The 27,165-nt window shown below is 29.3% G+C and overlaps 1 protein-coding gene across 3 annotated transcripts in view; it reads left to right on the top strand.

Annotated features, from left to right (window-relative positions):
- The first annotated feature begins 452 nt into the window (after positions 1-452).
- LOC132928521 (uncharacterized) overlaps positions 453-27,165 on the top strand; it is a 41,415-nt gene continuing 14,702 nt past the window's right edge. The window contains exons 1-4 of one of the 3 annotated variants that reach the window (XM_060993270.1): positions 453-844; positions 8,184-8,318; positions 9,102-9,249; positions 25,828-26,115. In XM_060993270.1, the coding sequence (XP_060849253.1) occupies positions 25,830-26,115 (286 nt within the window). In that variant the 5' untranslated portion in view covers positions 453-844; positions 8,184-8,318; positions 9,102-9,249; positions 25,828-25,829. Of the gene's footprint in view, positions 845-7,698; positions 7,797-8,183; positions 8,319-9,101; positions 9,250-25,827; positions 26,116-27,165 lie in introns of those variants that run through there. The other 2 variants (XM_060993261.1, XM_060993278.1) reach the window with 2 other exon arrangements.

Genomic DNA, 27,165 nt, shown 5'->3' with positions numbered 1-27,165 from the left:
TTAACTTACATGCTGCATTTTATTGGTAAAATTGTTAAAAAGTTTATTTTACAAACATTAATACGTAAAACATAATTTAATATAATATTATAAATATTGCATTTACGTATCAAACCGAATTCTCTTGCATTACTATTATTATTATATTTATATTTTGTTTTGTTTAAAAAAAACGAAAATCTGTCAAGAGATGAAAAAAAAAAGGAAAAAAAATGGGTCCACCTAAACGTAATATTATATTATCATTATATACCTATAATACTGCTGGAGTATCATTCGAGGAGCCCTTCGTCGGACCTTCAGTCGAGAGAGGGAGGTGCGAGAATACTATATACGTTGTGTGGACGTTCATAGGACCGGTAGCGAAAGAGGTGGATTGACTACCACAATAAGACATCAGGTGCAGACCAAACAAAACTCATCAAGAGCGTCATATATTATCGACTGTGTACAGACACGCCACGGGGGAACCCGGTGACCTACTGCTATATAGCTGCAGTTTCCGCGTCCCCTTTATCGCATACACACTTGCACAGACCAACAACAGACATACACACAAAAATATATGCGCGACTACTATATGTGTATATATATATAGATAATTTTTTTCGTATTCTCTTTCTATTCCTTTCTTTCCATTTCTCCGGCTGTTCGATCGAATTCGCCTTGCCCGCACACGCGCGCGCGCCGGCTCGTTCAGTCAGTGTCCATTCCGCAACCGGTACTGCCGACACGATATTCGCCAATAAATAAAGTCGAAGCCGCTCTAAACAGTGCTGCGTGTGCCGTTCGCGTAAACTCCTCCTGCCGTGTGTTCAGCCGATCATCTCGATTATTACGCGTCGTAAGTATTTATTCAATTTTATTATATTTTATTTTAATCGTCGTTATACTTTGTCATCGCTCGTATTTAGCACTTTTTCAATAATTGGCGTCATCGAGAACATTTTAATTTTTAATATTATCATTAAATAGTCAACATATAATAATATATATATATATTATACGAACACTGATGTTTCGTGTATGATCATGTTCGTGTATAGTTTTTATAAATTACCTAATCAGTTATTTACTATTGACGTTAGCATATATTTACTAGAGTTTTTTGATTTACTTCAGTGTTAAATGTTTCTTGTTTTATTATAACAGATTACCTATTTATTAATATTTATTTTTTGTGAGAGAAATCTGAAATTTCTTTTTTTTTCTAATTTTTTTTTTTTATATTTATCGTCGTTAACACTATGAGTTTGATTAAAATATGTCTATACTCTAATACAGTATTTCACAACCTTTGTATTATGGCGACACACTATTAAAATTTTTCATACTTTGTGACACAATAAAAAAAAAAGAATAATACCTATTAATTTTTGTAAATATAGTGTCAACTAGGTTCACACATTTAATATTAGTACTTCCCGCGACACTTTTGGACTTACCCGGCGACACACCGGTTGAGAAACACTGCTCTTAATATATCTGCAAATACTGTATGATAAATGTTGAGGTTCTGAATAAAATTAAATAAGTATATTATATTATAAAACTCGTAGGAACTGAAATGTTTTAGCAAGACATAACACCATAACAGTATGGAAAATTGATTAAATTACATCGTGGATACGAATTCTAAGAACGTATATTTTTTTTAAGTATTAAGTCAATACGCCTAACGTATTACAATTAAATATTGCGATGCAACAATGAGATGACAAAATAAAAAAATTCGTGTCATGATCCGCATCAAAGATTATCATTTACATTATACAGCTGGTTAAAGCATTTACCGATGCGTGTAAAATAGTTCGAAAGTGTAGTTTGTATGCATTTTGGTTATGTAAAGAATTAAATGCAATTTATTGCATGAAATGTATACTTAAAAATTTAATTTGATAATATAAATGTGTATCTATAATTATTCTTAAGTACTTATAATTATTATATTCTTATACTTAGAACATTTTATTCGACATCAATTTTCCTAAAATAGTTTGTAGTTTAGATACCTGCGTTCGACAATCGAATATATGGTTCTATACTTTAAATACAGTTTTGTAGATTCGATAGGTCAAAAAATAAATGATATTATAAGAAAAATTAATAGTTTTCAAAATCATACTCTAATCTCATTTTCTGAAATTTTTGGAAATGTAAAAAAGGTTAATTAAATCAGAAAAAAATTATCAACTCCTGTAGTTAAGAAAATCTCAGGATCATTATTGCTAAAATGGTTTTTTCAAACTATATTACAACGATAATTTTTTATCATTATATTTAAATGTAAAAAATAACTCAATGGCTTTTAACTGACATTTACTATAACAATACATATTTTTTATAGTTTCATTTCCTGTGTATACATATACCCTTTTTAATTTGAATATTTTGTTGTATAAAATTTTATAATATGACTAATTAAGATTTTTCAAAAATCTTGTGTATAATTCATGTTTAGGATTATATAGAGAAACTAAAACAATGCCTATCCCCTTACAATTTACATTATAAACTGTTACAAAATTAGAGGTCATTAATTCATTATTACAATATTACGACATTAAGTTATAAAATATGTTTTTCCCACAAACATAACATTACTTATATTATAATAATTAATATTCTCTCTAATTAAAACTTAACCAAATTAAAAGTTACGAAAAAAATTCATTGGTATTAATTCAATTTATCAAGTTCAGATAGTACTTTAAAATATATTGTCTTATTTATTATTTTTAAGATTTTTATTATAATTCTGGTGGTTAAATCATTAAACGTATACTTAATTTTAAGTATAATCTTATAAATTAATATACTTTCGCGTTAATGGATAAAGTAAAAATTGTTAATAACTTTTATACTCATGAATAAATAATAATTGTGTTATATATAAAAAAAAAAAGGAAAATATAATAACTGAAAAGCCGTGACGTCTCGTTTAGTGATTCCCGTTATAACATATGAGCACGGACATGACGACAAATATAACTCGCGAAAAGAAAATGAAACAGATCTTCGATCTTTTATAATGATTTTTTTTTTCCAAACGTTGCTAAATTCGATATGACAGTTGTATTTTTTTAATAGATTCTTGGAAACAACTATAGTGTTTTAAAACGTAAAAATTCAGCCAATTCGACTAACAATCATTTTCATAGGTTTATCAAATTTAATAATAATAATATAATAATATTTAGGTTTTAATGATTTTGCGGATGACTATTGGAATAAATACAACATAATATATAGGTATAAATGAAATCTATCGCAATTATAATTTCTTTACTGTGACCTCATACGGGGACTTTCTTGTACTGTACATTAATACTATCGTTATTAAGCATAATATTCTTATTATTGTCTGATCAATGAGAAATTGCGAATTTTGTATGTCATTAAGACGATTCTTAACTGCAATGTCCAATTAAACGCATGCACAATGATTAATAGCTGGTGCCTATGTTATTAGGTAGCCGCTGATGAATAAATAAAATGTGCGTACGATTGGTACCATTATCGGCGTTTGACACTGTTGATCTGTATGCATTTTTGTCATCGACGGGTATTGTGAAAAATAAGTCGTCAAAAAACTTTTTAATAAATTGTATGGAAATGACATACATACATGTGTGGCTGCGAACCGAAACCATAGCGAAACTTGTTAGACTTGCATTGTTTTTGAGGGCTAGTCAATGTATATTATATTAATATTCATCGACACGTCGAGACCGTTATAACGCACGTCCGCTCTCAGTATTCCAATCAGGGATCACTTCAATAGCGATATCTAAAATAATAATATTCACTTCGACCATGTTCATCATCAAGATTTGTTTGAAACAATTTCAAGTTCATTGTCCCCAATATATGCGTATTTATGCGCGGTTCCGTGTAAAACTGTAGAAAACATACGACCTTGCCGTACAGTACGGCTGTCTGGCATCGGCGCATAGATATTATACATATTATTGTTATAGAAACGTATTTCGAATTATTACCCGAGACAATGTTGCATATTATAGAATCGGGATAGGTATACAAAAAAATACATTTTATAACGAATTATTATGACATTATACACTCGAGTTGTAAGATTCGTCTGTCTAACTTAGTACACGCGCTTACGGACAAACAATAATGCACGTTGACGCATCTCGTTATGATTTACGTACAGACTGCAGCAGAATGTTAGTATATAGATATTATTATTATTATGAATATAAAACAAGAAACCGAATAATTAATTAATAATAAAAACAAAATATCATTTGCATGGTCAACCTTGACTGATCTGGTTTTTAGAGTCATACATGAAAATAAAAAAAAAATCCTATCCACAATAATAATAGTATATAATAATATACTAAACGTGTATTATAAATAACATGCCAATACCTACACGATTCGTAGAATAATTATTTCTGAACTAAAGTGCGATAATTAATATATATTTAAGCAAAACAGGCAAATTAATAATTTTAATTTTTTAATTCATTTCTGCATTAATAAGAAAAAGATAATTATTAATTGACTTAGTTAAGTTAAAAGTTTTTACACAATTTCTTTTAAATCTATATTAAGTTCGAAAAGATTTTTTTTCGTCGTTTAAAAAAAACTAAGATTTCTGACATGAAAACGAAACAATTGGAATTCAATGAAACAAAATAAATTGACTTAAATTTTTAAAATAAAAATTTTATTTTTTATTGATATATCACATTGGTTAAAAGTCAATTGAGTTAAGGTTAGTAGTTAAATTAATGTAGGCCAAAAAATAACTAGTCGAGTTAAAATAAAATAAACTTTTTAACTCGTTATTGTGGCCAAACTTGCATAGTACCGCATACGGCATATCTTAGGTTAGGTACTCGTGTATTATAATAAATTATGACGTACATATTCTCGTATATCAACTATACCTATACTTATTACATATTATTAAATCGGTGTTTTAAATGGCTATAATAGAATATCGCGGTCCGTTTGTTATCAGATCTAAACGTTTTCGTGGCCAACCCTCCGGTTGCATTAGTTGTCAGGAGGAGGCCATCTATTTTTATGATAAACGTGATGAATGTTTTTTTATTTAATACCGCGCAAGATACACACCGCCACATACGGTGTGCGAGACCAATGTTAGCGACCTGTCGTGATCGACCTGCAGCCAGTGTTTACGTCCCATTGTTTTACTAATGCAGTCGACTATTATGGTGTAGGTACATAACTCGCATATCTGCAAAAAAATGCGATTTTCTTCGGTCGGCGCCAAAACTTGTGTTATGTAAATCGTTGAAAAAATATGTTCGTTCTACAACACTGTGGCGGTTATGATGATCTCAATATTATATTATGTGAGTGTGCGCAGAAAACTAGACATCTCCGACATTGCTGCGTAATGCGGAACGTCTTTATATCGCTAGTTAATTTCGTAACGAAACGATCGAGATCACTATAAGATAATGTACGCGTACTAGACGCCAATTTACATTGATTTTAACAGAGTATACTTTCTATTTTTATTCTTAATTTTTTTTTGTAATACACGCTATACGTTTATTATTTAAATAGGCATTAATGATATTCTACTATTTCAATAATGTTACAACAATAAAATAATATATTATTGTATTAATTATTCAACTCCCCTTTTATTTCATATTCGTTTAATAATAATATCACGACATCGTCTTTTATACGCCAGTTTTTATTAAAGTACCTATTCTTAAACACATTGATGCTGATAATTTTAATCTTATTAACAGATCGATTTCATCAGAGAAATATTTCTTAGTAAAATTATCCTTTCACAAATTTAATTTAAATCACATCAAAATATTATTAAAAAATAATGCAATCAATAAATAAAAACAGTACCTATCAATTGTTAACTGAATTTTATTGATGTCCAATTTCGTTCTATTGAAATCAGCCTATATTTTCATAATTAAAAACTTTAGTGTGACATGTCGTAATATGAATATATAATCATAATAATCAGCTTTAGTTTTGACAATTTTAACTACTCGATACACAGTGACTCTAATAAAAGGTCACTTTAACATAATAGACATAATAATTATATGAACTGATTTAATTTTTAATTTTTTGTATCCAAATAAACGGTCGATAAACCCGAAGGAATTGTATTAAGTTGAAAACACTGTACTATGTATAGTTATAAGTCATAACATATAGTTACGAAAAATCAACTTATATATTTTGGCACTAAATGAAAAAACAATTTATTTGAGGTTAATCTAACTTGACACAAATACTTTTAAAGCGCTAACACACCATCATTATAATAAACAATTACCAGAAGAAAATTAATTAAATAATAAATTATTTAATAGGCATTCAAATTACGATCTTTATAATATTATAACAGCAGTGCGTGTATTCAATATTTTCATAAATATTGATGATAATCATTATAATTATAATAATTATCACAAGATATGCAGCCTTCTGTTAAAAATAAACATCGTTAAGGAGGTCTTCGGTTATTTTGTTTCAATATCGGTTACATATTATACAATAAATAATGCGTATAAATAATATTTAAGCGTCCGAATTTGCGACGTATTTTAGACGCGAACATTATTATACCATGCAACAATATAATAACACGTTAGATCGGTGTGTTCTACAACTGTGTATATCGATAATTATTGGTTTCCCGACGAACACGTTTCGCTACTGGGTTATAATAATACAAAGGCTCGTCTAAGAGTATAATTTTATTTTCCGCGGCCAACCACATAAATTATCTCGAAAATTAATCATTGCGATTTAAAGAGAAAAAATTCGAAAGTCACTCTATCGTATAGTTGCTGTGTTGTGTTAAAATTTAAAGATGCGGTTGTGTGACAGAAGACATGATACGGAGCAAGATGAAGACATAATTTTAAATCATAGGTTCATATTCTATACTAGGATGACCATCATAATATTATGTCCAGCTTTAAACGAAATTGTCTTATTTTTGAACATTATGTATTTATATCCGAAAAATTTCATATGGGACACTTTTTGCCCCGTTTATAGGAAATATAATTCCATAATTATTATTATTTTCATAAGAAAATGAATAAACTTACATAAAAAAAAATACGTAAAATAATTTTACAACAATTCAGTATTGAATTATCGAAGCCAATAGGTCATAAACAACAGTTTATACATACGTATAGCTCGAGATCCGATGAATAATTACTATAAGTAATTAATGGGTATGGGTATGATAATTAGCGTAATTCACTAAACAACATCTTTAAAATTTCAAACAATTTTTGGAGGTTTGTTTTTTAAAAATTACAAAAAATTATTTATCCCGTTTTTATATAACTATGTATATATAAAAAATATAATCATCCTAACCTATACATATCCATTAATTCTGTCTAAAGTATTAAAACTGGATACACGTGGCCAAAACACAAACTCATTTGATTTGTATAGGTACCTGTAAAATAATATTAAATTATGTTTATGTTAAAAAAAAACAGGTGTTGGCTTAATATTATATTGTACACTCTAAGTCGTTGAACAAAAAAAAAAAAAAAAACCATAAATAAAATATGGGTGTAAAGATATTAATCCCACAAAAATATTTAACAAACTCACAGCTGGCACAGGCTCGAGTGCACATCATAATTTTTTGGACGCCATAGTATGTCAGTACCGGTCTCGCCGTAAGGTAAGCCCCTCTCGGCATGCGCACATTATTATAGATGATAATATCATTATATTGATCCTTCGGTAACTCGCGTACCGAGAAATTCTTATTCAAGGTATTGAGTAGGTTTTAAATTTTTTTTTTTTACATATTTCCACGAAATAGTTTTTAAATTTGTTAAGACTATTTGTGTATAGGGAGTATATTATATTTATTTTTCTAAAACAAGTAATTATGTATTATGCATGTATTTACTGTTAGAGAAAAAAAATGCAAAACATTATACTATGACTCATCTCGAATGTTAAAATAATAATCCATAACGTGAACAATATAAAATTTAAAAAAGTTCTGAATTTTTAAGGCGTGTATCTACTCATAATAGTGTTTGTTAACATATTTTTTCTAAATGTATTTTTATTTATATCGACTTACTACGCGTATAGTACGATTTGCTAATGGAGTTGCACAGATTTTTGATATAATAATATGTTGTTTTCAGATTGTTCGATATTTTCATCCGAAACCTGACCATACCAGCGGCTATAATTTGAGTACGAGTAACTGCCCAACAACGATGAGAGCTGCAAAAAAAACTAAATCGTATTGTAATAGATAACTACCATTAATACAACAGGTAAGGACTGAATGGATTTTTTTTTCTCATACAGATAGTTCGAATTTTCGATTTATTTAATTTATTTTTTATTGCTGCTTAACGGTTGTCGCCGGTATTTGTGCAATTTTAATCAATTGGGTGTATCCAGTAACGCGGTACACGGTAACAATCTTTATGTACACTCGTGCGAAAACCATTATTTCATATAATTTATAACAATTATTACTGGCGAACATCATTTACTATTTCGGATGCACATTCGTTGTTGAATAGGTATATAATAATTGCTGTTCAATATTAATATGATCTTGAATCAGGATTTTATTATTATCGATGCGATAAACGCGCCGTCCGTTTTGGTCGTTTGCCCTTGCCTCGCCACCGGGCGTCTTAAATTAGATACGTCGATAGGAAGTTAAAACATAAATTATTCGGGTAATTATTAATATATAGGTGGTACGTGATATAGGTGCAAAATATTTAATTATTGTTAAGATCGCGATATTTTATACCGGCCAAAAAATGTTACCCGAATAAAGAATGTATTTAACTAATTGTTATTGTCAATAAATAACCAAATCTAATTAACGTTAATAAACTAAATACATTTTCCGCGTACTGTGGCAATCTTGATTTTGATTTAAATTAAATATTGATAAAATTATAACCCTATTAACATACAGCTTTCGTTTTTCTTTTTAATCTAACATCACAATCGTTTTTTCTTATGAGTAAAATAATTTATTTAAGATTTCGAATTTTTTTTTTCACACTGAGAACTTTTATTTCGACATTTTATAGCTGTGTGTGTGCCTACCTACCTACGTTAGACGGAAAGCAAAAAAGTTTTTGCATGTACATAGAATTGTATCCATCACGAATAGACCTGCCAACTACGTATATATAGCAGATTAATGTCAAGAAAGTAAATCTATATCATAAGTAATAGGTACGTGTTCCATTTTTATATTTTCTTTCTTGTTTTTACTTCCGCTAATTATGCAAGCACCTACCGCTGGACGGAGAGTTCAATTTAATAGTTTACTCGAGTGAACGATTTTAAATATACGAAATAAATTAAATGAAAACGATGTCCAGATGCGTCTGTCAGTGTGGTCTTGGTCGGCTGGTCGTGAAAAGTAGGAGTCTTCTACCGCCACTGGCTGCGAACTCCTTCCCACACATTCCGCGGCGGTGACCCAAAGTGGTACGATAAGAACGCTATTTGACAAGTTAATAACTACACGATTGTCCACTGAGACGAACGGAGATATTGCTTATACTAGAAATCAATATCGGCGGTGGAAAAAGAAAAAGAAATGAAAGCGATAATATATTAAACGCGTATAATGAGACGTCGACGTCGAGTTTCTATCAGAGCGGACGCCCAAAATGTGTTTCGGTCGCAATGTTCACATTAATTTACTATTCTTCCGGTGGTACCTTACTGCAGCCTACCATAATGTTGTTATCCACTACTAGCCGATTATAATATTATTATAATATATATAATATGCCCGTGATTGTATAAATTAAGCGCGTTAGCACTCGGTCAAGGCTTGACCCCGTGCGGGAACCGGTTCTACACGTAATTTGGTATTTACATTTTACACACATGCGCAGTAAATTCGAGCGGACGATTTTTGAAACAATTAGTTTTCCCAGTGATCGTAATAACTGTGTATTCAACGGCACTGTAGTCGCTTTTGGGCATTTTTTTTTCCAACTATATTTTTAATCTCACGCCCACGTAAATCCCTTAAAACATAACTGACGGTAATAATATAATAAGTAATTATGTGTACTTGTAGTAAATAATAATGGTTTTTTTTTACATACCTACTCGGGTATTTAATTTAGTTAAGTAACAGTTATTCGAGGAAAATATGTACCTACAAAATTAAAACAAATTTTTATTCAAACTATTACGTGTTGTTGTATTTCATTCATTACACGTTTTGGATACAACAATCATAATATTATTGTAATGATACACATTACCTATTACAGAGGCTCAAACATTTAATGAGTTTACCGGTAGATAATAATGAAATTATTATCTTTGATTTCTAAACACATTTATTATATAGGTTAGAATATGAATAGGTTTTGCATTTGTAAATGTATATATTTTATTTTAGTAAAATTTAAAATACTTTTTAATCAATACACTCTACATAGTATAACATGTATAGATAAGGTAAATTACATATTTGATTTTTTTAATTTTTTTTTAAGCAATCTTAAAATTAAGCATAATTTATGCACTAAATTAATATGGTTTTATTATTTACATTGTTATACCAATAAGTAATAACACTAATAACAATAGATTCTATCTAATATACTGAATATTGTCGTTTAATGATAATTTATAATAAAATCCATCGAACAAATAACTGTAATATAAAAATATAATTATTATGAAAAGCTTTTGTTTTCATTATTATTAAAAATTCTTTATAATAGAATGATTTGTTTCTTTTATATCTATATTTAAGTAAACTATTTATATAAAAAACAAATTCATAAATTAATAATGTTTAAAATGTAACATCATGATGCAAGTAAATATTGTTATTATTACACCATTATTAAAGTTTTATATAATGTTCATAAATCTTTTTTTTTAATGTTTTTGTATAAATATAATATTTGTTTATAAAAAAAATTATTTTTCGATATAGTATTCCGTACATCCTTTTACGACCAGTTCAACGTATTTTCAAACAAATTCCAGTTACAGTAGTCTTAAAAAAAAATGTAGGTACCTGTAATAATAATAATAATAATAATAATAATATATACTTTTCCATCTGTTGTTAATTAACTAACAATCATTAATTAAAAGTATACAGTATACAACTGTATTTCTTTTGTACGAAAACAAAATATTATTAGTAAAACAATATATACATATACATTTTCTCCGGTATTTTAAATTATTACATTATAAGTGGAGCATATATAGTCTATGTATGATTCTAATTAAAATGAACACGCCAAATTATAGAAAGTTATATTTTAAATCCATACATTTGTACGAGAAATAAAAATTACGAATTTGTTTGAAAAATGTAGATGCACGTATATAAACGTAAATATTGACATCCCTACTGGCTAATTATGACTAAATTAAAGATCTGACTAAATAATTAGATTCTAATGACATGATTTCTATTTTTTTTTAAACACGAAATGATAAAAAAAAGAAAACTATAAAATAAATGATACAAACAAACGAAATGACTATTTACACTTTTGTTATAATAGTTGTGACTCGTGATGCTTTTAGCAATATTTTATTAGATCAATATAAAACCCTATCACAGCATGATATTTCTTTACACTGTTGAACTGGATTAGGACATCTCCGGGCACATTCACAAAAATCTTCAATTACTATCACTGTAAAAGTTATTCTATACATCACATTAGACAATTGATAAATGTTATTTCTACTAAACCCTCTGGGTTATTAGATATTTTTCTTCTGTTAGTTCTACAAACTTTAACAGTCCTCAAAATCTTATCGGTTTTTATTTCAGAGAAACTTTTAAACAAAAATTTAGGTCTATCTGATCTTAATATGAGATTTATGAAAATTAATAAAACAATGATAATAATAGTGTTTTATAATTTAACTATCTAATAAAAATGTCAAAAATAAATATTTATGTTATGAATTTATTGGATCATGGACCAAAGTAAATTATTTTCTATATATTTTCAATATTTGAACTTACTCCATAATATAATCTAAGAATGATTTTTTTAAATATAAAATTTAAACCATAAAAATAGTAAAATAAACTTTTAAACATAGGCTTTAGAATATAAGAATTAAATTTGAATTTACATTAATACCTACCTTGTACTATACAGTAGTATATTATGTATGCTTATTTTACGAGACTCGTAAATGTATAAACGCATTTTTTGTATAATTTTTTAGATTGAATAAACGTTTATTTTTGAAATTGAATTTTTAACATACGTATTAATTTAATCGATATTTCCGAAAAAAAATTTAGAATACAAACTAGAATTAAATATACCTAGTACTGAAAATAATTTATTTTCAAATGAGGCTATTTTTTTGTAAAGCAAGTTCCTATTGAATAAAACTTGTTTGAATAGATCTCATCGAAATTCAAATTAAAAAATACTTGTGTGTTTACAAACACGCAAACGACAAAAAAAAAACGTGCTAGTTTTCAAAACCAGATTTCAAACAAATATCTGTGTATGTACATATTTATTTTCTTTCTTTATTTTTGAAAATGTATACTAAAAACCACTCTAAAATTGATATTATTCATTCATTTGAGAAAATAAATGATGCAATCTAAAACATTTTTATAGGAGTTTTTTATTTTATTTTTGAAAAAAGTTTTTTTAAATTGTGTTGCTTTAATTGTAGTGTAAGATTGTTTTTCTAATAAATTAAATAATAATACGTACCTAGCCCTATGAGATTATGATAATCATCTCTTTACGAAATCGAATAGCTTATAATTTAATTTACCCAAGACTACGTTTGATTTTAGAAGAACAAGTTCATATCGAATGATAATAATTTGTATGCCACGCGCATCTCAGAAAGTATACGATGATATAGGTACGTACAGTATTCGGTATTCGAGTAGTGCGATTGGCTATAATTATTTTTATTATTTTTATAATAGTTGTTCCATTTTTAGTTCCGTGTACTTATTATTGTAGACTCGATATTAAAAATTAAAACGTACCTACTTAATTTTTTATCACCTCATAACATGAAAACGATATGAACCATAAAATATGTAATTTCCTACCGAAATCTTGGTGGTTCGGGTATATAATGATATATCATACAAAATTGTTCACCGTGTACACATACGCATACATCGTTAAATCGTAAATCGTTACAGGTCCGGCAACCACGTGTCTAAATAAATTCCTGAAATTAAAAGCATAATATAATATTGTAGTATATTATTTATCAAATTTTTATTTTTATATTGAGTATTAGGTGTGGTTGGAGATAACAACACATAAAAGCTTTGCAGATATATCATTACTTATTTTACATAATATTCAATTATATTATGTATATCCTAGTTGGTTCATGCATAAATTGATTATCTGTTAACAATAATCAAAAACACATGATTTATTTATTAGTTACAATTTTCTAGAAAAATAACGTTAAAAACCACAACATCCGAAGGAAGTATATTAAATTATGTGTGAATACTTACCATTACTACATTCATTGTACATTGTTAAATAAAATAGGTACTAATTATCTTCACGGATGTATGTTCGCTGGCGTTTCAATTGCTAATAGAATATTTACTTTAACTTAATTATTGCAGAAGTTTATTTTGTCTTTAATCATATATTATTATTTAAGATTATTACATATTGTATATAATTAAGGGTTATTAAGACATATTTTCATATATTTAGAAAATACGGTCGAAGCACATATGATTTTGCATTGCACATTACACGATCTTTACTCGATGAAAATATTGTAAGATTATTTTTCCACGAAACATTGTAAACTAGTCGCTAGTATATTTAATTCTGATTTAATCAGTTAAACTGACTTATCCTTTTTTCACGATTAAATAATTAACCCTTAATAAATAGTATTTTAAAATATAATATTATTATTTTTTTTTTAATTTAACCGATCGTGTTTTCTCCGTATGTGTCTCGGGAAGTATAAGGTCATATGGATATCTAGGTTTATGCGTATACAGAATCAACATTGCGTTTTACGAGCGAACATATTTTACCAACTAACAATTTCCATTCTCAAAAACCACGATTTTCCCATTAATATTTCCTCTTATAAAAATACTTTGAATTTAAATTTAGAGACATAATAGTTAGAGTCAGCGCTTGTAATAAAATATAATATATGGGAAAATTAAAATCTATTCTTCCGATAGGTCCTCGACCATCGATTATCTGCACATTTCTAAGTATCATGTACTTGACCACACCAGACAGTAATTATTTTCTGTTTACAGTTTGGCAAAACTTCAATAAATGGTAGGTAAATATAAATACCTGCGCATATATTATTATAACTATAATCCGTTTTGTTCAGTGTTCAACCGCGACTCGGCTGTTGACTTCTAGAATATCATACAAAACCAATCTGGAAATATTTCTCGTTCTGGGCGTCAATAAAAATTTAAAAAATTCAATACCTACTACAATACTCATCGTTCGTTGTTACAAATATTTTACCGGCGCGATTACAGTGCATTTCTTCGAATCCGATTTCAAAACGGTTTCCGCATCGTACAACATAATAATATTATAGATATCATATAATATTATAATGTTACCCGCGGTGGAAGATTAACCCGGCGAAACTGGTCGTGGTGTGTACTACTTACACCGCGACGATGGTCACCGATCCGTAATTGTGACTTGGACATTTTTTTTTTTTTATATATATACCAATATCATTCTGGATAAGTCCGGTTGCCGGTTCTCGTTTTTTAAGATACACACGCCATGCATACCGTACCGTCGCGTTTCGATTACACATTTCCTTGTTTATTCTCAGCTGCAGTTAACTATAGAGAAGTTAAAATAATAATCAAAAAAAAAAAAGAGAAAAAAACCGTAATATGTGTGTAGTTCGTTTTCGCTATCCATATCGTCGGGGCAGTGTAATACTATAATATAATAATAATGTATTATAGTGTGTAATGGGTTTGTGTAAAAGTGGTAATGCAGACGAAAAACCGGTCCGGTAATCGTGTCATAAGGGCAACGTGTCACGGCGGTCGGCAATATAATTTCGTGTAATAATAATAATATATAATACAATAATATAATATATCATTTGATGAATCGGTACACGCGCGTACGTACACGGTTTAATACATGTTGTACCGTCTCACGAAATTCCGGTCCACGACATCCGGATATATCACTCGGACGGATTTGGCATTGCCATCACTATAACGTTGTTTAGAAGCGCCGCAACCGTCATTAAGGGTACCTACCTACCTATGGTACGTGCACTGCAGTTGGATGCAGATGTCTGTCGAGTGTGAGTGTGTGTATGTGTGTGTATTACAACCAACGAAGAAACCGCAAAGGACGTAATTACATAAATACATATATATAATATAGTTACGTAAACCGAGAAAAGCAAATTAATTTTGAAAAATAAATACAAATCAAATAATTGTATGCACGTTCTGTGTACAAACTGTACGCGCGGGTGTTCTACAATCAAATAATTTATAGGTAGGTAGGCAGGTATCTATAATACCGAATGATTTGTTCTGTATAGATTCGGCGACATGAAATAACATTTTTCAACACCGCGCAGTTAATTGAATATTATATATTCTGTCGGTAATAAGTTAATGATAATAATAGTAATATAGTGACTTAGCCTCGGGTATGATAATTGTCTTTGACTTGCAGCGTCGAGCGGAACGAAAATATGATAGTAACCGGACCTAAGGTAATAGTAATTGTCTTTAATTATTTACACTGTGGAACGAGGAACACGAAATAGAGAGGCTTTTAAAACTAATTATTATTTTTCAATTTTAAAACGTATTTTAACCGTATAATATATTGTAAATACCTACTTGAAGAAAACGAAAATAAACAAACTCAGATATTACTTCGGGTCGCGTTATTTTTGTTTAGTAATATCGGGTATTTATAAACCTAATATTATAAAATTAAACAAAATTTGTTTTTTTCTTTGTCAATTCCTAAAGATAAATTGTTTTTCAATGTTCTTTATTGTAATAATAGTACCCGGGAATAAATAAAATAATACGTTAATAATGCGTTTATATAAAATCATTACTGTGTACACTTACAGTATAAATTAAAATATATAGAAATGTAATATATGTTGAATTTTTTTGCATGATTAAAAATCGTAATCCACTACGTAATCAAATAATTATAATAAGCGCGTGAATAAATCGAAAAGTCTTAATTTTAAGAAAAATGTATTTACAATTTTCATTTTTCACAAAATCCGTAATAATAAAACACCTTGGTTTCCAGAGGGTACAATGTGTAGGTAATACATCAAATTTTACAATTACAAGAACGTATGGTTGAAATTCATTAGTGCTTATGACATGACATAATATGCTGTTGTTTTTTTATTCGACTTAGAAATTAATCATAAATTATTGAAATATTTTAATGCGAAACATGATTACCTATAATCTATATAATAATAAAATGCCGTCGTACACACTATATTATATTATAGTAAATAGGAGACTTAACAACATGATATTGTTATATGCTATAATATTACCATATTGATAAAAAATAAAAATATAATATTAAATATTATTATTATTATTATTTCTAATGGTCGTCGTGGGTATAGATATAATATAATATTATACGAGTACATCATTCGTCTGTCAATTACTGCTATTTTTGACGACCTAAATGATGATATTTAAAAAAAAAATTACCAATGGGTACACATTTGCCAATATAGGTATGATGATATTATATATTTATATATACTCATCGCGTATAATAGTCGCTAACCCGTTCGCGAGCTCGCAAAAAAATGAAATAAAATGAAATTATAAAAAGAATCAGGTCGCCCAGCACGCGCGGTTGCCGCCACCGCCGCACTCGAAGATCGGTCAGCGCGAAAACTCGTTGATTACCAATTACCCGGTGTATTGTGCTCGCGTTCGCGTATAGGTATATATGGACCAGAGACCGCATCGGCGACGGCGGCGTACAGAATCTCATGACGTATACTAACGCCGCCGCTGTTGCCGAACAAGGGTCGATATAATTCTTCTGTACGGACAAAATGGTCGATTAATTCCGCGCGCAAATATAACACATAACGGTACATTAGTTTATACTGTATATGTGTGTATGTGTCTGTGTGTGCGAACAAGTGGAGACCAGCCAGACGCGCGACGTGCCTCGCTGCAGACCTCGAAACACGTCTAATTATTTATTCAATATATTTTCTTTTTTCGCCGTACGTACGTATGGATGGTACATCATGGACAAATAAAACAGTACCCTGTCGTTATTGTCGCACATTAAATATTAAAATGAAATCGTATACATTTCGAGACAATTTATACGTTGATAAGACTATAAAAGTCTGATTAGATCGTATACGAACGCGTGTAGGTACCTGTATACGCGGCTATACTGCAGCTGGCGATGGCGTCTGCCTGAACGAAACACTCGTTTTCTCGTAAAGTTCTAAGGTATTTAGAATTTTCTTATTTTTTTTTTTACATAATTTAAAAATCATCATAAAACAGCATTTTTCCAAAAAATAATTATTTTATTTTATCTTTATTGAAAAATCATTTTCTGCGGAAATTAAATTTTAAAATAATTTATAAAAATTGAATTTTAATAGAGTATAATATGATTAGTTGTATAATGATATTTAAATATTTGTTATGCAGAATAGGCAAGAGTTCAACATTTTGTAATGAATAACATATCATATTTTGTATCTGTATTTTTTATTTTCCTTGTTTCGTTACTTGTAAAACTAAAATGTGATTTATATACAGTATGGACTTTCGAATTGATTTTAATTATCACCTTAGTAGTTAGTTCGCGGTTATTGATACGTAATAACCACGATGATTATAGTACCTATTACAATGCATTAAAAAAAAAGATAAACATTTAATTTTATAACAAATAAAGATGTATTATTTCGATAATTTTGTTATTATAATAATAATAATATATTGCAATTTTTACCGAAAAACGAATTTTCCCCGACTCCCGGAGTTCTCAATATTAGGTTAGCTACCTATATAATATCAATATTTGTGGATTATGATGTGAATATTTTCATCGTCGTAAGTCTGTCGGTCGACGTTTTTATCAAGTGCTTTGATTTTTTTTCGCATTTTAGAAAAAGCTTGAGCGCCGAGACAAGACGACTTTGACACGATGGATATCGGACGATCCCGCGCCCGGGCTCTGTGGTGGCCGACAGCTGTCAGATTTCCGAAATCTCAGACGGATCTTATTTTATCATACAATTTATTTTCTACCCAATACTCGTTTTCCTCGTCTCATAAAATACGTAAATACACTTTAAACCATCTCTCTTTATAGCTACGTATACACAGTTTGGCGAACGAAATGAATAAATAAAAACAATATTATTATATTGTGGTCGAATCAACGCAGTCATGAAACAATGCGCAATAGGCGATAGCCGATGGTGTATTTTCAATTAGTTTTTGGTGCCCCACCCCTTTTATTCCGTAAATACGCCACTGCAGAATACAATAGTGCACGAGTGCACGACGAATAAGTCAAATGTAATTTATAGTTAGTAACCTACTATAATACATACGATCATGTACTAACTATTTAAAATAATAACTTACGAACTTAATACATGGGTTAAAGTGATGAGGCCGATGGGCACAGGCAAGTTCAATCTCCCTATTTAATATATATTTTTTTAAGATTTGCTGATACGCTCGAGCGTTTAAATTAAATCAAAATACTTTCATTAAAATTATTTTTTTCAAAATCTTAAATTAGTTTATTAAATACTTTTCATTAGAATTCATTTATTAGAAATGATACGTGATAGAGTTTGGATTATCAAAAGTGAGAAGTTTACATGTTAACTAAATTTATAATCATATGGTGTTCTTTAGACAATAAGAGATACTAATGAATATGAGCCACGAGGACCACCCCACGTTATCGATTGCGAAATCGGTGTATATAGTGTTTACACGTTGGGATGCTGAAAATATTTGTAGAGATCGCAGCAGTATAGGTACCCTTTGCCGTCTCGTGCCACTTTAAACACAGAATATTGCGTTATAATATTACACGTAGCAACATAATAATTACGATTCTATATTTTTATAACGTATTAAAATATTATGGTTGTTGGCTCGATCGTATTATCAACGAAACACACTCACAGTACGCATAATTACTGTTATCACCGCCGTACACACTATGCTACTATATAGTGGTAGCAGACTTCTGTCGCGTTGCAGTCTCCATATAATAACTGGCCAATAACAACAACAACAACAACACTTCATATAATACTATCATCTCAGTATACCTATAATAATATGACGCGTATAATATTATGATCGCCGTGCGTCGTCGTAGTCTTGACACGATTTATAATAATATAATATTGCGATGTATAGGTTTGATGATGGGTGGGTGGAAATACATGAAAAAAAATAATACATTCCGTTCCGCGTGTCATCCACAATGGTTATTTCGTCGACGACATTTCGGCGTGCACACGCGCTCCACTGCAGCACGGGCCGTGTACAACTATACGATAATGATGATGATAATAATAATAATGACGACGACGACTACGAAAACGACGACGACGACGACGATGATGATGATAGTGTTAATAATAGTAATAATAATATTTTACGCGCTGGCACCGAACACGTCACAATGGTCTCCTACTCGGTTGTCCTGCAGGAGTCCTCCTCCGCACGCCCATGTCCGGACACCACTATATGAATGCAAGAGCACGTGGCCGGCCGACCGTCGGTGCGCCACCGCCTAAATAATATAATATATATATATATAGGTATGATAGGTACCTAATAATATTATTTTCCGCCGCCGGCTCTATAATACCTGCCGTACTACTATATAATAATAATATAATAACAATAATATAACCGAGTCCGTTCTCGTCCGACGATACGGAGGCTCGAATCGTTATTATTATTATTATTATTATTATCGTGACGTATCTACGGTAAATGCCTACGGAAGGTTTTATTTTATTTTTTTACTCTTTTTATCGTCGACACATTCGCTTTGACAATGTGTACGCGCGTGGAAAGTGAATAGTCTTTTACCTACCGCACGCGCTTACAATGGTTACACGACCGGTTTGTTACACATTTGACAATATTGTTATTACTATACTACTGATATAATTATGTGACTAAAGTGTTAAACTTAATATTATACAGAGTGATTCACTGAGCATGCTCACTCCCGTTTCAACAGCACAATCATTCAAAATCTAATCTTTACAATTTTTAAATATACTCGGACACCGTATTTTAAATTTCTAAAGGTTTTTTGTATTACTTAAGAAGTGTATATCGCAAATACAAAATTATGTTTATTAAATGAAAATTTCTCTTTCTTACTAAATAAATCGTTTATTGGAAAATTTTTACGTTTCACAGTCAAAATTCAAACGGGTAGTTTTGAGAGTTTGAAAGATATGGTGGACAATAGTAATTTGAAAATTTTAGTATTAATTTATTAATATTTATATAATTTATATAAATGGTCAATTATTTCAAATATTATAAATATTTTATATATATTTGTTTTAAATCCATTTTCAAGTGTTTTTATCCTTAATATATAAACATTTTAATAACTAAAAACAACTCGTTTGAATTTTAGAATTAAGTAAGCACATTTTTAAAAAGTATTATACACAATGTAATTTACAATATAAAATGGAGGATTTTAATTTGAAAAATAGAAGTTTATATCACCGTGGGACTCTCCTCAAATAGTACAAAAAACCTTAAATATTTTAAAATATGGTCTTTATTAGGTATTTTTAAAAATTCTTAAAATCAGGATTTTATTAAATTCATTAATCATTAAGAAACGAAAAACTGTGCGGGTAAGCATGTTTGGTGAATCACCTATACATAATAATAAGGCACTGGTATTAAACGAATTTAACGCATATAGTACGATGAATATAATGAATTTAAATTGTAATAATATTTATTTATACGGACGCTAGTAAATCGAAGACCTCAGCACAGTTACTAAAAACATTAGGAAAAAATCTTTCGCTATGATTTCCTGTATAATGGTTTACCTCCGTCACGAGTCTGTAAAGTGAGTCTTCTAATTTCGGTTTCGGGCCAAAATGTTGCAGAAGTCACACCGCAGACGAGGGGATCTATATATCATACATTATACCGACGGTACGACAGCGATCATCGTATCCCTTGGGAAGGAACAACGCATCACGTCGCAGTGTTAGAAAATCGATGTAGACGACATATTATACCAAAAATATATAACGACATTATACATATTATGTGCATTGCACGAAACGTTTGGAAAAAAATACTTCTGACGACGACAAGAATTTTAAAATAACTTACCTTTTTCTTTCATAGAAATTCGTTTCAAACATATCCGTGTATATGTCCACCGTACTGTTTTTCATCGTGATAAGTATACAGATTACAACTTACATGATGTATAGGTGGAGAGGCCAACTAGACGATCTTATTCTCGGCGAGTTATTTGAAATTGTATTTCGCAGCTTATAGGGTCGTTTCCACTGGATTCGATTTAATATTATAGCTTTCAAAATTCCTAGAAACTAATGTATATAATATAATAATAATATGTGTCAATATTTTTTCGTTACATCGTCGATATTATTATTTTCGAAGCAGTATATTTTTTTTAACATATTCCATTCGAAAAACGATAATAATAATATATTATCTAACCTTACCATAACGTTCTTCGGTAACAGCGCACCCACGTTCACATACTTACCTAAGTCTCGATAATTGGCCGAGATAAAAACATTATGTGTTTTTCGTGTAAGGATTTAGGAATTAAATATAATAATACTGTTTTTACTGGTAAACTCGATTTTGATTTTATCAATCCGACTGCTACAATACTTCGATATCTATCATCAGACTATATACTGAGTAGGTACAAATGTATCACTGTCAGAAAATGTTCGATCTTAATTGTTTTTTCTCCTTAGTTCCTATCGCAAAGAATTCCCACATTGCTTTAATGCTTTTAATATTTCAAACAACTACCCTGCTGTTCGTTTTGCTTTATAAACGACATACGCATTAAACCTAGGGATATACACGATTATCCGTGCGTATACAAACGGGGTGTAATGTCTTTGGAGGACGAGACTACTATTCTCGTTATACCCAAACCATAATGGTTTACACACGTGCAATAGTAATAATAATAATAATAATAATATGTAATTAAATAGTCACGTATTAAAACATTATGTATTCGTAATCACGGTTACCGTGTACAGATAGCCTCTGTGGTGACCGCAGCGACTCGGTCTACATACGAACAGCCAAACGTGATGTCTGTACCGACTGTACCTATATGCGTATTATATTGTTACCCAAATGTGTTGTAAGTATACATGTAAAAAAACGTTTTGATTTACATCAAAAACGTGTCTTGCCCATGTACGTCGTACACCCTAAATCCTAGGCCCGTAATTAACGTTTAACGTTTTAATTTTGAACCCACTGCAGGAGGACTACCGTAGCCGTCAGTCGCCTGGAGATTTATATATTATCACAGCTTACAAAATTTTTAATTTCCATGATGAAATCTTTAAAAGAATGTAGGTTTTTTTTTTATATTCTTGAGTAGATTGAGTATTTTTAATTTATTAACTTTCTCCGAGGCCTAAAAAAAAAAAAAAAAAAACATCTCACACAAAAATTAGAATAGTAAAAGATTTATGGTTTTCCAGTTTTGAGTTTACTATATAGTATAAAAAAAAAATACTCATACTTATTATACTGTATTATGTATAGTGCTTAGGCCTAAATAAGTACTTATTTTAAATCCAGGTTATAAAGTTACCGGAGAAAATATACAAAATCTGATCTGGATAATAAACTAGGTATAATATCTATAAAAATGTCAACCTTATAACTCCATTTTGATTTTTGAGAATTTCGGAGATGGTATTATCTATGCACAGTATAGTTGCTGTAACGGTAATACAACTATAATTAATTTTGGACAGCATATTTATTATGAAAATAAATAACATTTAAAATATATAACTTATTTATTAGTGATATAAAATACATAATATGTTGAAAATCACTAGAAATAATTCAAAACCAGTTATAGTGACACACTGACACGTAAGATGTAACATACACAGATATGCAAATGCAGACATAGTACTTACATATTATAATTTTAGTTAGTATGCTATTATAAGATGTAACTCTCAATATAATTTAATGAATTTACAAAATCATTTTAAATCAAACCCTTATCTTTAGTATTTTATACACCTACCTATATTATACTTATGGATATTCTGGACATTAGATTTTAAAATACATATAATATATGTGGTAATTATTTACAAAACTATAAATTGTATAATGGTAATTTAAAACAAAACACAATACCTATGTTTCGTAAATTAAATATTAATATGAAACGTAATTTATTTTAATTAATAGGCCACTACGAACTACGTATATATCATTCCAAATGCATACTTATAGATATCACAACATTTAAATTTAAGTAACAAGAATAATATAGGTAGGTTAAATACAAGTTGAAAATTTACCGTTAAAAAATATTTTGTATATGATGGCAGCATCACATTTATTAGGTATAGTGATTCGTCACGTTCAAGTGTTCCACAAAAGTATTCTGCCAAAAGTTTGAGATAAATCTAACTAAAATACTTGCAATTCTAATATAATGATTAATTTTTGGGGGGTATCACTGCGTCCCGTTTTTATTTTTTACCTTTTTCATAGTCCGAGTGCGTCCGCAGTGTTATCGACAAATTATATTAATAGCCTGAGTGCGTCCTCAGTCTACAGTTATAGGTACTTATTTAAGATAAAATGATCGAATAAACCTTTCAAGATTCAGGTTTGACGATCGAGTATGGTAGTTAAAATGGCAGTTTATCAATTGCGCTCAAAACATTTTACAATACCTAAGGAAAACTTATTAGTTAGTTATAATTATATAATAAATGTATACACTAACCAACTTTTTGACGAGTGTTGATACATAATATAATATAAATAAATAAATAATTAAATAATTTTTTTTCTTCAAATTCAACAAGTTACTTTACTTGCGTAATAATAATAACGTTTTATAAAATTCCCGATACTTCTTATAAAATATATATACTAGTCACTTTAACCAGTAATCAATTGATTGATAAATAAGTTTTAGTACCTATAAACATTTTAGTACTTGGAATGTTTTGTTGATGTTGATGGAATTAGATCGAACAACAATATTTTCATACCTAAAAGTAGGCAAATTTGAATACAAACGCAATTAGAAAACTTTGTTTTAGGCACGATTGGTCCATGTCCGTTCAAATCCACAACTATATAATACTATATAGTTGCTTAATTTTTACAGCAATGATTGTGACGCACTGGAAATAGTGGAAAAAATTTAAAATTATTTCGATAATAATTGGGTACCTCAAAATTAACTGGGACGCACTAGCTAGGGCTATGCCAAAAATATAACCTTTTTTTCTTGGGACGCACTCGGAACATTAAAAGGTGGTAATTTCGAGACGCACCAGAAAAACTTTTTACAGAATTTTTATAACAGAATAATAAGCTAGTATAGCTAGTATAATACATCTATGTTTAATAAATCAAGATATAAAAAAATAAAGTAGGTATTCAACTTAAATATTATATGATCTTGTCCGAATTTAAATTAATTTTATTTGAATACATAATATTATAATATATACTGAACAATAAGCGCGGGGTTGATTATAGATTAAAATTTTAAATTGTACAAATGTGGAATTTTTTTTTTCGTTTTCACATCGTTTCTCATATTGTTGCAGGGATTTTCGTGTATCAGTCATATAATATAATTTATCTTGAGCGTGTGTCATTGACGCGTCCACTGCTGCAGCACATACTCTCGAATTATTAGTTTTCTTAGGCTCGCCTCAATCTAATCTATCCTTGTCAATTATTTACAACGGTTGAATTTCAAAATTAATTACTCCATGATTAATCGTGCGTTTAAATCCATTTAAGCTAGTTAAACGTATACAAATATATTTTATACATCTATCGTCTAAAACCTAAAACCTAAAATTTTTTAAAAATCTCGCAGGCTACATACTAAATAAACAATAATATGTAATAAATAATTAAAAATGTGTTTAAAAAACCACGCTACACTCAAAACGTATTCGCTAACCACGGGTTAAAGATTTATTGTCTAGACTGTCTTGAACAAATACTGAGTATACATAAATAATATTACAAAATATGCCTTGAATCTGTGCATAGCCGTATAAAAGAAGGCCTCGAAAGTATCGGAAAAAACACGTTTGTTAAAAGGAAAAATCATAATTCTCCGATTTATGATTTATCACAATATTATACTGCGTGGTCATATGGAAATGATGAAATAATGGAATGGTATAGTATAATAATATTATCAATTATGTATTTGTGTGTATAATATATACCTATATTATGATATGGCACGAATTATCGATAAATATTTTTGAAGGGCCAATTTAGGACTTAAGACAGTTTTTATAAAATGTAATGTACGTGCATTTTATCGATTCTTATGGTACCTGAAACAATAAAAAAATCTGTTTGTTTTACATAATTTATTTCTCCTTTTAAATATAATGATTACTGTCGACTGTATGTACATTTTCTCATTTTTGTTTTAGGAATGATATACTTTGGGAAATCGTCTCTGTGGACCGCGTTGTTACTGTTGATGTGGTTTGAGAACAATGTCACCGGCGCAGATGACACAAACAATTATAATGGCGAGCCTGAGGAGAAGGACACGCCTCATTCACGGCAGAAACGTCTACTGTGGATCACTACGGATGGTCGGCTGGCCTTGCCACCCGGTACCAGACTTACGATAACGCCATCGCTGTCCCTACCGTTCGTCAGGTACCCGCCAGACGGGTTCCTGTCCAACATGAGTATCAGCTTGCCGTTCACAAGTTAGTGTCATAATGTTTATCCATCGATATATGTATTAATCTTTATATTATTCATCCGCCATCTCCGTTATAATTTAGATTAAAATTTTAATTTTAAGTATAATATACAGCTACGACGACATCGCCTTAGTATTACTAAAATCAAATCCTTGAGTTCAATGATAAGAAAAAACCATGTTAGTGGTTTGCTTAATGCGCATACTACCAATCCTAAATCCACCAATGAACACGAAATGTTCTTGGACTATTATAAATAATTAAATATATTATGATCCGACATTTTATTTCAATTCTACGCAATAAGCACAATAAAATATATGATAACGTCATATAATAATTGGAAAAAATATAATTTACGCCACACATACGGGCTAAGTATATTTTGATAAATATATTTTCTTACCTTCTAAAATGGTAATTTATTACATTTTTATAGAGCTAAAACGATAATTTACACAATTATTCAAAATTACAGTATTACAGATTATCTTGTAGATGACGGGCTGTAAATTGTTATGCAAGATTGTAAATGCAACAATAATTTAATACTATTATCATATTATTTTAATATTTATAAAATTTAGTTTAAAAAAAATACAATATATAAATAAAATGTAGGTATATGTAATATATATAGTTAATAATAATTCGTTTAATTAAAATAATTAATTTATTATAATGCTTATTTTTTTTATTGTTAGTTAAAAAAATAATAATAACCTTTTAAAGACAATTTAAACTCTATAGGTAATAAAATGATAACATTTATTATACAAACCATTAATATATTTCACATTAATCTCAATTTTCCAGTGAATTACAATGACATTTTATCTTTGTGTTTTAAATAAATTTAAATAAAATTAAAGAAATAGTTTACGAGTTCATAATTTTGGTAATATTTTAAAATTTAATCTGGAGCAAATAATTACATAAATACTATAATTTATTATCAGTTGTAAATATTACCTTTTAATTTTTGGACATAGTAATATAGTACATATTATATAATGTACGTCAAAGCTTTTTTTTGTCATCTTTTGTGCAAAT

The sequence above is a fragment of the Rhopalosiphum padi genome, chromosome 1, assembly GCF_020882245.1.
Source record: "Rhopalosiphum padi isolate XX-2018 chromosome 1, ASM2088224v1, whole genome shotgun sequence".
Lineage (NCBI taxonomy): Eukaryota > Metazoa > Arthropoda > Insecta > Hemiptera > Aphididae > Rhopalosiphum > Rhopalosiphum padi.
The sequence above is the reverse complement of the archived record's forward strand: the minus strand, read 5'-3'. Positions and strand labels throughout refer to the sequence as shown.